The sequence below is a fragment of the Alligator sinensis genome, unplaced genomic scaffold (genome assembly GCF_000455745.1).
Source record: "Alligator sinensis unplaced genomic scaffold, ASM45574v1 scaffold274_1, whole genome shotgun sequence".
NCBI lineage: Eukaryota > Metazoa > Chordata > Crocodylia > Alligatoridae > Alligator > Alligator sinensis.
This window is the reverse complement of record NW_005842124.1, coordinates 149,019-163,955: the sequence shown is the minus strand read 5'-3', so window position 1 is coordinate 163,955 and position 14,937 is coordinate 149,019. Positions and strand designations below refer to the sequence as shown.

Below are 14,937 nucleotides of genomic sequence, written 5' to 3'. Positions count from 1 at the left end.
GGCAGCGGGGGGGGGCTGTGCAGGCTTGGGAGGGCACGAGGTGGGTCACGGTGGTGGTTGTTGTCAGGGCTGGGTGGCAAGGAAGGAAGCAAAGGAGGGAGGGAAGCAGGGAGGGGTGGGGAAGAGGGATCACAGTGGTAGTGCCCCCCTGCTGCCCGGCCCTGACAACAGCCGGCAGGGAGGGAGGGAGGGAGGGAGCCCCCGCGCCGGAGGCTGGAGGAGAAGGCAGTGGCGGCAGAGAGAGTCTTTACATGGTCAGCCCTGAAGGGTGAGCTGGGGAGGGGGAGGGAGGGACCATGTAAACACTCCCTGAAATCTGTCATTCTTGACTGGCAATTAAGGAGATGATCCTTCAAGCCCAAGGGGTGACAGTCCCAATGAGAATCAAAGGGGGAAAAAGTGCTCAGAAGACTCCCTGGCTCACCAAAGGCATTCAAGAATGCCTGAAAGCCAAAAAAGAGGCGTACACCCAGTTGAAGGGAGGGGCTATCACCAAAGAGGAGTATACTTCCATTGCTTGGGTTTGTAGGGGGGCGGTCAGGAAAGCTAAGGCAGACACGGAACTAGGGCTAGCATCAAGGATCAAAGACAACAAAAAGTCCTTTTTTAAATACATAGGGAGTATGAAAAAAGCACCAGGTAATGTGGGGCCTCTGCGGGATATGCTTGGCAATCTGGTGGTTGCACCAAAGGAAAAGGCAGACATTTTTAACAATTTCTTTGCCTCCATTTTTTTGTGCAGGGACTGGGACTCCCCCACTGAGATTCAGGATGGACTCAGGAAAGACTCTGACAGGCCTAGGGTCAGGGAAGACCGAGTTAGGGAACTCCTGGAGGGACTGGACACATTCAAATCAGCAGGTCCAGATGCTCTCCACCCCAGGGTGCTGAGGGAATTGGCAGGGGTTATCGAGGGGCCCCTGGCACAGCTTTACGAGCACTCATGGTGCTCTGGCCAGGTGCCAGATGACTGGAAGAAGGCCAATGTGGTCCCCATTTTCAAAACAGGGAAGAGGGAGGACCCGGGCAACTGTAGGCCTATTAGTCTTACTTCGATCCTGGGGAAGCTCCTTGAGAAGATTATCCAGGAGCACTTCTGGGAAGGACCAGCAAGGGGGATGATACTCAGGGGCAACTAGCATGGGTTTATTAGGGACAGGTCCTGTCAGACCAACCTGACTGCCTTCTACGATCAGGTCACAAAATCACTGGACACAGGTGTCGCGGTGGATGTAGTCTTTCTGGACTTTAGGAAGGCCTTTGACACTGTCTCCCACCCCATTCTCATTAAAAAGCTAGGTGACTATGGCATTGATGCCTACACAGTCAGATGGGTCGCAAATTGGCTGAGGGGCCGCACCCAGAGAGTGGTGGTGGACAGATCATATTCAACCTGGAGGGATGTGGGCAGTGGGGTCACCCAGGGCTCGGTCCTCGGGCCTGCACTGTTTAATCTCTTTATTAGCGACTTGGACGAAGGGGTGAAAAGCACCCTGTTCAAATTTGCTGATGACACCAAGATTTGGGGCAAGGTGGGCACGCTAGAAGGGTGGGACAGGATACAGCTGGACCTGGACAGGTTACAAGGGTGGGCAAATTAGAATAGGATGGGATTCAATACTGACAAGTGCAGGGTGCTGCACTTGGGCAGTAAGAACCAGCAGCATACCTATAGGCTGGGGAACTCCCTTCTCAGAAGCACAGTGGCAGAAAGAGATCTTGGAGTCATTATCGATTCCAAAATGAACATGGGCCGCCAATGTGAGGACATGGTCAGTAAGGCCAACTGCACCTTGTCATGCATCCACAGATGCATCACAAGCAGGGCCAAGGAGGTGATCCTCCCCCTCTATGTGACACTGGTTAGGCCACAGTTGGAGTACTGCATCCAGTTCTAGGCACCGCACTTCAGGAGGTACGTGGACAGTATCGAGAGGGTCCAGAGTAGGGCCATTCGCATGATCGGGGGACAGCAGGGCAGACCCTATGAGGAGAGGCTACGGGACCTGAACCTGTTCAGCCTTCACAAGAGAAGGCTGAGAGGGGACATGGTGGATGTTTACAAACTTACCAGGGGGGACCAGTGGGGAATGGGAGAGCCCCTGTTCACCCGAGCACCTCCTGGAGTAACAAGGAATAATGGCCATAATTGTTTGAGAGTAGGTTCAGGCTGGGCATTAGAAGACACTATTTCACAGTCAGGGTGGCTAGGATCTGGAACCAACTTCCAAGGGAAGTGCTGGGGTCATATGAGCCCAGTATTCTCTCCTGCCCAGGGCAGGGGATAAGACTTGATGATCTACTTAGGTCACTTCCGACCCTACATCATGCATCTATGAATCCTGGCTTTAAGCAAATATGGTAATGTTAGACATACCAAGGCACAACAAAAATCAAAGCAAACTACACTTTTTAATATAAAAATACAGTATCGTATAGAAAATAGAAGACATACTTACATCAACTTTCTTTTGGTAATTTAAATTCCTCACAGCTCTCCTAGCTAGATGGAGTGCATGACTGTCATCTAAAGCATAGTGATCAGTTACACCAGACTTTCTGTATATTAAAAATAACAAAGTAATCAAAGTAATCAAAATGAGGGATTGTAAATATTTCTGCCTAAGAATTAAAAAAAAATGATTCCTAAGGTCTGTCTCCTAATCCATTTATGAACTTGATTTCAAGTACATGGTCTTAAATATTCTAAACTTTCCATTTTTTAAAGGATCACAATAAGTTTGGCAAATGTAATATATGACCTGCTTTATATTTTTAAACTGTCCTTTTAATTTTTCACATGGGCATAAAACCCAATTAATTAAATAAACAATAATAAAATAAAACCAGTCCTAGCAGCCCAACATTCATGTATAAGTGAACAATAAAAAGACTGGGTATGCAAGAATGAGGAAATATTTGGGGGCATGAATTCCTATAATAAGCTCTTGAATTATTGTTTTAATTGAACTAAATTAATTGGAACTTATGAAAAAATCTTGATAGTATTTTTAAAAAATTGCTAGTGAACGGAAGTACAGAGGAAGCTTATTTATCATAGAGTACATTTGCCATTTGGCATTTTTTTTCCATTTTCATGGCCATTAACATGTTTAGAGTAGTTTTCACTTTCCCCTCATCAGACAATTTTAAGGTAGCTTATAACAAGTTACAGTCACCAACACAAGAGGCAGTCTTAGAAGGTATAAAATGTGCAATACCTTCCATGATTTAAATCCTAATGACACTAAACACAATAAAATGTACTCAATAATATATGCATGCTTTTCTATTACTTTTGATTCCATATATTTTTTAATAAAGATAACTGAATTTTAACTCAGAAAACACACACTATTTAGACTATTATAATTATGATATCAGAATATTTCAAGGGTACAAAAGCATTCTATGCTATCAATTCAGATATGAACAAATTGGAAAAAGCCCAGTGGAGAGTGACAAAAATTATTAGAGGCCTGGAAACAAAATTTATGAAGGAAAGCTGAAAGAACAAGGGTTATTTAGTCAGGAGGAAAGAAGATTGAGTGGGGATTTGATAACAGTCTTCAAATATTTGAAGGGAGATTATAAAAGAGGATGGAGACAGTCTTTTCTCTGTGGCCACAGAGGACAGGACTAGGAGCAAAGGCTTCAAACTTCAGGGGAGGAAATTCTGGTTTGAAATTAGGAAAAACTTTCTGACTATGACCCCAGAAGGGCTGGAACAGGCTACTAAGAGAAGCTATGTAATTTCCATCCCTGGAAAATTTTAAGAACAGGCCAGTCAGACACTTCGCTGGGATAATATAGTCAAAGATGATCCTGGGGATTGAACTAGATTACACCATGTGGTCCCTTCCAGCTCTATGATCTCATTCAATAACAAAAAAACCCCCCAAAAAACCCATTGAAGTGGAAAATAACAGGGCTTACCTAAAAGAAAATTTGGGGAAAAAATTAATGGTAAAGTAATACCAATAACCCCTCTCCCTCACTTCATATATACCGGAGATCTGAGGCAATACAAGGGACCTAAATATACACTCAGGCTACAATCATTATTGCACAGGGCCACCATTTTCAGTACTATTTCCTCTGCTACACTACCATCAACAGATGTGGACTGTAGACATCAAATGCACACAATCAAACAGCTAGATGGGTGCATTATGGAGCGGAGTGGCTTGCCCTCCTCTGAAAATTGAGTTACAGATAACTGCTGTGTAGGACTCTAAATTGGGTGGACCAACCTAATACAAAAAATCCTTTGTCCAGTTGATTTTAAGCCCCATTCAGACTAAGGGACTGGGAGTGGGGTTTAAAGAAAATGAATTGCTTTTTCTTTTCTACCTGCAGTGAAGATCAGCGCCTCCCAGATCCTCTGCCGACACCTCCTCACCTGTTGCTGCTTTAACCTACAGTATACAAGCAGGAGAATCAGGGTAGGAGTTTGTACTCATCTCACAGGAACATTCAGGAAGGTGTAACAATAAAACAAGTTCTATCCAGAACATTTCTTCATTAAATGCTAAGTCATCTTTGGCAATAAGATTCCTCTTTTAATATTAAAAGTGGTAAGATGCAAACTTTTCAAAAATACCCAGTTTCCTAATTCTTATGTTCACTATTTAGCACGTACACTTAAGCACTCTACCTAAAAGCTTATTTCCTATACTAATGTACAGTATATGGCAACAAACGTTATCTGACCATTATTTTTAGATTCAAAACATTCATAAGTTATTAGTCATCTATAGATTATAAATGTAAACAGTTTAACTCTAATTACAGTTATTCCTCTCTCTTTCACAAAGCTGACAAGCCAAATGGGATGCGTTGCTGCATCATTAAAATGTCCAGAAGCAAGACCCGTAAAGACTGAGTTTGCACACCATTTCTGAACTTAACAGTACAAAACATCTTTTTTCAAAAGACATATTGCTAGACAAGCAATTTCCCTTCTTGCACAAAGCACTATTTTATATATTTTCTGATTCAAAACGTGCACGCTATATTCAGCTACCTCTGGGCAAAGTTGTGTTTTACAAGTTTCAAATGCTTAATTTAGTGATTCTAACCAGAATGCTGAAATCAGTCCCTGAACATTCAGTCTTTTCTCAAACCCACAAAATAATTTAACAAGATTTTTTTCTGAAAAGAGAATGTTAACAACATAAGACCATTTAAATTTAGTTCAGTATCATCTTAAAAAATTACCAGAATGTACTATGTAACTTGAGTTGGACAAAAGGATTTGACAGGGTAGTGTAGGAATAACAGAACTTTTTAAGTAAGGTAATGTAATCTCCTGATTTGTGGAGATTATTCTTTAAAACACTTCTACTGAAGTAACCTTCTATATTTGTTTACTTAAATGCTTTATAAGAAGCCTGAGGTACCTTCCAGCCCTACTTTCCTATGGTCCTATTATCTTGAAGTTTTTTCCAAGGCTGAAGAAACTCCCTGCAGCTATAAGGGCCAGAAACAGAGGTGGCAGAGCAAGCTAAGGAACAGAAAGCTATCACCATCCTCACACAGGATTTCCAATTCTGAATTTCATTCATGAATCTCATAGAATATATTAAACATCATTCGCTTTTAATGTGCAATGCTTGTAAACTGATCGTCAATGTTGGCTTTTCATTAACTGGGTGATGCTGTAGCAAACCCCCCCGTTTTTCTTTTTTTCTTTTAAAATGCATTCCCTCCCCTTCCCCAACTATTTCTGACTTTTCCTTTCCCTCTCTATTCCCTATAGATAATTATAAGTAAGCTAAGATGTAGGATAAGTTTTAACACTTTATTTTAGGTAGTAAGTTTTATTTTTCTCTCCCCTCTTCAAATAAGTGCCCTGCTATTTTGATAGAGATACGCACTGTTTTATAAGTGATAATTATTATGTTTGTATTGATTTTTTTTACTGCTTTTATATTGTGTGATTACTGTTTTAGGCCTAGATATGTAAGTTAGTGTAAGTCATGTCAAGTTTCCATCTTGTAATGTCAAGCCTCCATCTTATCCCCATGCCCAGTTGTGTAACCTATGACTCATACTACTCCTCCTATGTAACCTGGCTCCTGAATAAATGAGGATGAATGAGGGTGCTTGAGAGACAATGGCAGTAGGTCTAAAAATAGCTCCTTCTGAGTGACCAAACCATCAACACCAATACCTGACCAACGACCCAGCCCTTGGAACCACCCTCAGCATTCAAGAAACAAAAGATGAGGCAACCCACCATTGTGCCAAGGCTGCACATGCTCAGTAAGAACACCTGGAGCCCTCTGGAACAGGACTGACATTGCCTGGACAGGCCCTCCCCATAGGAGATCAGAGGTAGTCTGCCCCATAAAAAGGGGTAATGAAGACTGACTCCTTGGGATGCCCTCTCCATCTGGACCAGCACCATGCCACACCACCTATCCACCCAGAGGCCCTGCTGGCGACCCCCCTGCGACAACACCTACTGGACAAAGACCTCTTTCCAGCCTGGATAGGTAGCTATCATCCCCACCCCTCTTCATCCAAGGACTTGGACTCTGCTTCTCTTCCCTACCTGGACTCAAATTCTTCCACTGAGTCTTTTTCTTCTGCTGCCATTGTGAGTGCGTGTGCATGTGCATGTGTTGGGGGGGGAGAGGGAGGAGAGATGGGACCAATAACTTCATGGGGCTGTGTAGTGTGTTGTCTGTTTAATAAACCTGTTATTTTGAAACCCCAAGTTGGGTTTTTGTCTGTTTCCTGACTGTTTCCTCCTTGCCACCACTTATCTGCCCCCCACCGAATCTCTAAGCTGCCAGCCTCAGTTTCCAGCCCCAAGCTCCCAGGTTTCTGCCTCTCTTTCCTGGCTGTCTCCTCCTTACCTTAAGTAACCCCAAGCCTCAGTTCCTCAGCCAACTTCTCTCTAGTCTACCGGTTCTAATCCCGGTTCTGGCAACTTTCACTGCCTACATTTCAACTCTCTCTGTCACCTGAACCTTCCCCCAAGTATCCCAGGTACCCCAAGCACACACATACACACTGTACCATCCAAGTTAGGAACTTGCCTGTGTGTATGTGTAGGGGGGGTGTGATTGTGTGCACGATATACAAATTAGTGATCTGTGTATGTGTACGGAGTATGCAGGTATGGACAATTGATTTTTGTCTAACTTTTGCGGTGTATAGTGTATGTGCTTGAATTGGTATGCATGTGCCTAGGCTGGTTTGGATGCATGTGTGTCTGATTTGGTAGTGTGTGTGTGTATGCACCTAATCGATTTGTGTGTTTTTATATGTGCAATTGTGTCACACCCTCCTGTCTAACAGTGCAATATTGAGATCCTGAGAGTTGGCCTGACCCCACAGGGCAACAATGCTTTCACGCTGAAGTCTTGCATATATAAAATATACACACTGATAATACAAGTACTCTGCTGCAGTATTTCTATCCAGTATTAAAATGCTAACAAGAAATGCCTGATCATAATTCTAGTGACTATGTCAAAACACAGTGGAACACTATTAGTACCACTATTACAGTCAGTGGAATCATGCCACTTGCCAGGAAATAAAGTATGCCAAGCTACAGTAAATACTGGTGAGAGTTCTGAAAATCTATGTACAGATTAAGATAACACATGCAATTTCAGATATCAAAAGATGTTATGTATTAGATTTCTTTAGTTTTGCAGAATGCATTATTCTAAAATAGCATGTTTATTATTATTAAATGTACTTTGGTGGAAATCTTCAAAAATAACTGCTGGAAAAATCATGAGATTGAAGTACATGCCCATCCCACTTCTATAACATGGTGATATTTATATGAAAAATTGCAGTTACATGACAGATTTTATTTCACAATTCCTCCTATAATTTATCACTTGGTTTGCTGTAATTAGCATGCACCACTGAGTATATCAGATGAACTCTATACACTAATCTGGGTCTACTTGGACTGTAGGCCCTCCCAGAGTATGGATTAATATAACAACTGGTCAGCACATTTACAAATCACACAGAGGCCCTAATAACAGCATGAACTGAAACAGGTCCCAATGAATATGAAACTAGGTATATATACAATGCATGGCTTGCACAGAAGTGCTTGAAAGTAGCTCCAAGGCTAAAAGATAGTGAATGAATTGATAAAAACCAGTACAGAACACCAAAACAAAAATCAGAGTGACCTGGTAAACAGGTTGTATATGGTGGGAAGGATGCCCTAATTGGTGAGAAGCAGGATGTGGATGATGTCAACTACATATGTTTTAACAACTGGTGAGAACTAGAATTAGTTTTGATTGGTATACATAAAGGGGTCTGGGAACCCTTAAAACCTTTTGGTTTAGGGGTTATGTTCATGCCTGCAAATGACCTGGCAAGCACCATAGAATGGCTGGTCATGGGTATTAATGTCTAGGCTTGTATATAGACCAACCTGGCCGAGCTGTTTCTCACTACTAAATTAAACCTGCAGTCCCTTTCTTGTAACAATGAGTTTGTCAGGGGCCCAGCATTACAGATACAATCCTGACAATGCATATACAGACCACACAAACTGAAGGAGCCTGACATGACCAGTAACACCTAACATGAACGCTACAATAATGGAATCAGATTACAATATTGATAGAGTCTGCCCTAATAACACTGCAGACTTCCTAAAGAACTACAAGGACTACTTCCAATATTCCAGACTTCTGGAATTTTTATTAAGCAAAACAAAAAAATAAATTAAAATCCATCTACTGGGGATTTTTTCTTTCTTTCCCCCCTTATGGAATTTTCCCTTCAAATTAACACAGACCAAAGGTCCAAGTTAATATAAGGGTCTTGAACAAGTTCAAAGGTTTAAGGTCTAGCAGTTTAGGATCCTTTCCATGTAAAAATGGGAACTTTATACAACTTAGAAGAAATTCCCCACTTTCGAATGGAATATACCCCCTTTCATCTAGCCTTAGAATGTCCTTAATTATTAGATCTTATAAAGACAGCACTAGGTGGACAAAAATGCATTTAATGTTATTTTGACAATCTCCTTTAGGGCTTCTGGTAGGTCTTGTGCAGCTGAACCAAACCTAACTAATAAAATTAGCTTTACAGACACAGGAATATAAAATACAGGCCAAACAATATTAGATTAAATATTTTAAAGCATTTAAAATAGCTTTTTTTTTTTAATATACATGACCCACAAAACTATATAATGACATAAATACTTTACTCACATTTTACTCATGAGTAATGCCATCTCAATTGTGCATGTATGATTTATTGCATATTTTACAATAGCAGTATGAACCAGATATACTGTATTATCCAAATACAAGACAACCTTGAATGTAAGATGACCCCCAATAATTAGATTCTACACATGAAAAATGTATACGTTTATTATAATTTTCTATGTATAGAATCCAATTATTGGAAGATCATCATAAATTCACCCCCCTCAACTACGGGGGGGGGGGGGGGGGGCGGGTGATGAGGGTAGTAATAATAGGGCAGGTAACAGGGGAAAGACAATAGGAGAGGAAGTGGAGGGGGAACTTGGTGGGCAGGTGGGGGACAGTAATGGGGCATGCAGTGGGGGGGTGGAGGAGGGCAGGTGGTAGGAGGTGGGCAATGTGGAGGTGGGGGCAGGCAGTGTGAAAGGCAAGCAGCTTATGCTCTGCAGTCTGTCCCTTCCCCCCCTTACCCCCCCATTATGCCTTCCCCCCTCTCCAGCCTCAGGCTGCCCAATTCCCCCTTCCCTTGTTTCGCTCCTCCTCCCTCCTCCACACCGTTACTGCCACCCACAGCCTCAGGTCCCCACCTCATCTTTCTCACATCCCCTCCTTCCTGAAGTCTCTAGCCACTGCTTGCCCCTCTACTCCCTGCTTACCTTTAGCTCCAAACCAGCAGGCTCTATCCCTGCTGCAGCCTGGGGCACAGAGCATGGCTCCAGTCTGGCCCCAGAGCAGCAGCAACACAGAGCCGGCAGTGTTGTTCCAGCCCGGCCCCACATCAGAAGCTGTGGCTCCCCACTGTTGCTGCTACAGGGCCAGGCTGCAGCAGGGACAGAGCCTGCTGGTGGGGAACAAAGGTAAGGAGTGTGGTAGAGGGTAGGGCTCTGCAAAGCTTCAATTGCTGATTTAATTCAGAGCAGATATGGCTCAATTTCGCAGCTGAATCTCCGAATTGAATTGGGAGACCAATAAAAGGGCCCAAATGATTCAAAGCCTCCGAATAGATTCGGAAAAGATTCAGAGAAGATTTGGAGATTCAGGCAGTCCCTGCTCGTCACCGCAGGGAGCTGGACCTGGGCTCCATGCCAGTAAATACGGGGAGCAGGAGGGGGCTGGAGGAGGGGGGCAATGGACCATGGGGAGACCCGCACCAGGCCCCATCCCCTGCCTGCTCTCCCAGCCCCCCTGAGTGCCCCACTCCCCCTGCCCACTATCCCTGCCCTGTCAATGGCTGCCCCGCCCAGCCCCAGCATCCTGGCACTTAAAAAAAACCCAAAAAACAAGAAAACCCCAAAAAACAAAAAAAGCCCCGCACACACTGGCTGGGGCAGCGGCCATCGGGGCCTCTGAGGGGGAGGGCTGGTGGCAGAGTTCCCCCACACAGCACAGGGCAGTACGGATTGCCCCCCCCCCCCCTTGCCTGGCAGGAGCCAGTGAGTACAGGGCTTTTTATTTTGTTTTTTTTTAAAGTGACGGGACTCTGAGGCTGGGTGGAGCAGCCACTGACGGGGCTGCGAGAGCAGGCGGGGGATGGCGCCTTTTCGATTCAGAGATTCAGCCGATTCGACGGTGGCCAAATCTCCTAATCAGATTCGGCCAAATCGATTCAAGACAGTGATTCAAATCACTGAACTGAATCACTGTCCCCAGAATCGGCCAAATCTGAATCTGAAGCAAATACTAGCTGCTCTGCACAGACAGAGGGAGAGAGAGAGGGAGAAGCAACGTAGAGGAGGAGGAGTAGGGTGTGCAGAGGCGGGGGGGCAGGTGGCAGCTGCAGCTCCTGCCCCAACCCAAACCCCAGATTGGGACCGGAGCTGCAGCAGTTGTCTCTTCCCCTCCCTCCCCCTCCGCACCCCCGTGCTTGATTGTAAGGTGAGGGGCTTTCCCCTCCCCCTCTCCCCGATGTTAAGTGGAGGAAAAACTTCATCTTCTAATTGAGTAAATATGGTAGTTAGCATAGCTAGCATGAACTAAATATAGTTATATCCAGTATAATATGAATCACGGTGTAAAAAAAGTGCTATTAAAGAGTACCTGATCATGCAAAAGTGAATCCACTTTTGCACCTTTTCTGCAGCAATCTAACCTACAATCATATCACATCATTTCTTCTTCTAGACTACATAAAATGAGCTTTTAGTATTTGTTAATCATGCTCAGCTGACAATTTCAGAAACAGGAGTTCCTATACTGAACTACAAAATGGGCCAACACCATAAGAGCACTAAAAGTTTTTTTGCATTATCCCACCAACTTAGTGTTGAAGAAAAAATATTCTGGATAAGCTACTCTACAGGTGAGAACGTAAACCAGCTTCTGTGACCATCCAAAAGGTGGCCTCTCTCAGGAAGACCTTGATAGAATATTAGTTCCCAAAACTATAGTATACTAACTACCATACCACATTTACTTGCATAATAGCTGCATATGTAGCAAAACACCTGGATATTGCCTTAATATGTTGAAAAATAAAGTCACCCATGTAATGACTGCTTCCAAATATGTAAAGAAAGACATTCAAAAGACTGATATTTCCACTTACAGCTGCAATTTGTGGAAGAATAGAATGTACCCGCATGGGAAACCTACACCTAGATTCTTTATTTCAAATGCATATCTGGCCGCCTTGAGGCTAGACTACTTCAGTGCAGTCTATGTGGTGCTGCCGTTCATGACCAAGTGGATTATGGACCAAGTGGAAGCTGTAGCTGGCACGGAATGGGGTGGTCCAACTTCTGATGGGGGTGGGTCAAAAGGAGCACATGATTCCAGTGCTCCAGCACCTGTACTAGTTCCCAACAGCTTCTGAGCACAATTCAAGATGTTTGTTTTGACCTATGTAGCCCTAAACTGTCTGCACCCTACGTACCCAAAGACTGCATTCTCCTTGTGTCCTAAGGTCAGCTGAGAGCAACTACCTGCAAGTACCATCAATGCATCAAATTCACTTGGAAAAAAAAACAAGTAAAAGGTTATTTTTGGTAGTCATTCCTTAGCTCTGAAACTCCCTCCCCCTTATAGCCTGCCGAAGCCTGAGCTCAGACATTTTCTGGAAGTTCTGTAAGACCTTATTTGGGCAGGCATTTAGCAAGCAAGGCTAAGATAGGATATTATTAGAGTTTTTGATATTTTATTTTAATGTTCTACTTTCTTTTATAAGTTGGTTCTTTTGTTTTTCTCTCTTGTTTATTCTATTGTTTTATGAGTTATTTGCTCTCTTAGTGTAAGTTAACCTGAGCCTTTGCTGGGAAGGGCAGCATATAAATCAAATAAATATGGTATATTAGTTCCACCCTGCATTCAGTGTGGTCTGCAAGATGAGAAAGTACAGAGGAAGTATAAAAGCTATCCTGCTTAAGTCAAGCTGAAAGTTGATGAATACACATTAATCCACAGAAAATGTACAGCAAGATATTATAATTCAAAGTGAATGAGAAGATGATTCAACTTTGGTGAATGCAGAAACAAGATCTAGAAAATACAGAATAGACAGTGCGTGCCTTCACCAGTGGATCAATGTGCAAAGCATCATGAAATGGAATCTGAAATTCTTAAATACGGGAGAGAAAAAAAGAAACCTTAAGTACAGGCAACCCCCACTTAATGCTGTTTCACTTAGCGCTATTTCACTATAATGCTTATTTTACATTGATACCCGATTCCACTTAGTGCTCAGAGAGTTTCATTATAACATTCACGGGCATCGTACAGGATAACTGGTTTCACTTAATGCTATTCCGTTTAACACTTGTTTTTCTGGGAACCAATTAAGAGCGCCAAATGGGGGTTGCCTGTATACTGTATCTACTGATTTGCTAGAGACAAAAACTTGCAAAACTGCTTGCAACCAAAACAATCCAGGTATCAATTCAAGGTATCAATTCAAATCCAGTCCTGAGTGATTTCTATTTCAACGTAGCATTCTGTCAGAGAACAAAAATGTCCCAGAGGCTGCTGGAGGAATATGAAGGAAATCTTCTAAGATTTCAGAGGCACTGATATCTGCTCTCTCAGACTGATAATGCAAACCAAACTCTGTTGATCTAGTAGAGAAACAGCTGTAATTGCACATTCCTACAGGTGCAGAATAGCAAAGAACATGTTGGTCATGTTAGGAATTATATCAGATGTGCACAGGTTGTTGCTGCTGGAAAAGTTCCCAGTGAGAAAAATAACACGGGTTCAGGGAAAAAATGCTGGATAACTGACAAGCTCATTTTTTACTAAGCTAAAAGTAGACAGGAAAGACAGCTAGGAGGCTTGCTGTGGCAACACTTCCAATATTTGCTGGACATCTACATGGAGTACCTAGCCAATTAAGTTAAATATCAGCTATGGAAAGTTTGCACTGACCTAGTCATCATTTCTAAAAGAACGACCAGAACGTTCCAGTGTTTGGACACGGCAGTCAACAGACCATTTAAAATGGCATTTTGCCACTGCTACTCCAAATGAATGATACAAACCACCACAAGAAAACTCCAGCAAAACATCTAAAAAGAGTATCATTTACTAGTGGTTCCTTAGAACATGATGCTTGATTTCTTCTGAAATAGGCAAGAAAAAATTCAAAGTTACTGGAATCTTGAGCAAAATGGATGGCACCAGAGACATCCTTACAGGCAGCCCTTGACTTACAACGTTTCAAGTTACAACGTTTTACATTTACAATGTTTATAAATTGACACCCTGTTTCAACTTACTGACGTCAGTTTCAACTTTACAACGCTTGATCCGATAAGATTCCACGCCAGCGAACAAGTTCGCTGAGTCGCCAATCTCCCTGGAGAACATCTGTCCAAACTTCCTTGGACACTTTCTTAAAGAAAGCAGACAAGACTCCAGAAAAATCTGCAGCCAAGACTCCCAAGAAAACTCCAGCCAAGAACCCTTCAGAAGTCCAGCAAAGTCACCTCAAAGAAGTCCTTCCAAATCAATATGATTGCTATTAACAATATAAATACATTAATGTAGCTATATTACTCACTATAATTGACTGAGTACAAAATTCTGGGTTATTTTTGGTGAAAATAGGGTATCGGCCTTGGTTCAGGAACCAACCCCCATTTATAACTTTATTTCCTATGGGAAAATCAGTTCTGAGTTACAATGTTTTGACTTAAGATGCAGTATTCAGGAACCAATGGTGTCGTAAATCCGAGGACTGCCTGTATCTGGAATGATACTGCATAGGATAATGAGGATGAAAATTCTCAGTGAGGACAAAAAAAAGATGATGATAGTGAAATGCAAGAGTAAGGACAATACTTGAGGGTGTAGTGAGTGCAGTAATGTTTTATTGAAAACATAAGATAATAAAGTTTTCTTGGGAAAGGAACTAATTTAATAATTTCTTTTGATTTTTTATGGAATTATAACTTTTATTTAGAACTGATTTGTTCTAGAGTGCATAATACTCGCACCTTAACCTCTGGTGGGAGAATAGCAGGAAAAATGTGGCTATTACACAAGTAAATATGGTACATATACTTTAAAAGCTTTATTTAATTCAAACTAATTACAGTAGAGACTTGACATGAAATGCAGGAATTTCCTAAAGGAACCCCTTCTTCCCTTTCAGACTACTTGACAAGTGAGCAATAGTCAGGAAGAAAAGGACATAATGAAATTCCCCCGGGGATACTCAAACTATCTGGCACGGAGGACCAAGAATGAAAATTCAGAGGGATAAGACAGAATTTTCCATTTTTCACTCTTT

General features: G+C 42.5%; 1 protein-coding gene across 6 annotated transcripts in view; it reads right to left on the bottom strand.

Annotated features, from left to right (window-relative positions):
* MCCC2 (methylcrotonoyl-CoA carboxylase 2) overlaps positions 1-14,937 on the bottom strand; it is a 66,829-nt gene that overhangs the window by 24,349 nt on the left and 27,543 nt on the right. For all 6 annotated transcript variants that reach the window (XR_003094367.1, XM_025205658.1, XM_025205656.1 and 3 more), the window contains exons 8-9: positions 4,354-4,418; positions 2,460-2,559 (exon numbers count right to left, since the gene is read on the bottom strand). Coding sequence is in view for 5 of the 6 variants with exons in the window: in XM_025205658.1 (XP_025061443.1) it covers positions 2,460-2,559; positions 4,354-4,418 (165 nt within the window). In the remaining variant the exon portion in view is untranslated. The remainder of the gene's footprint in view (positions 1-2,459; positions 2,560-4,353; positions 4,419-14,937) is intronic.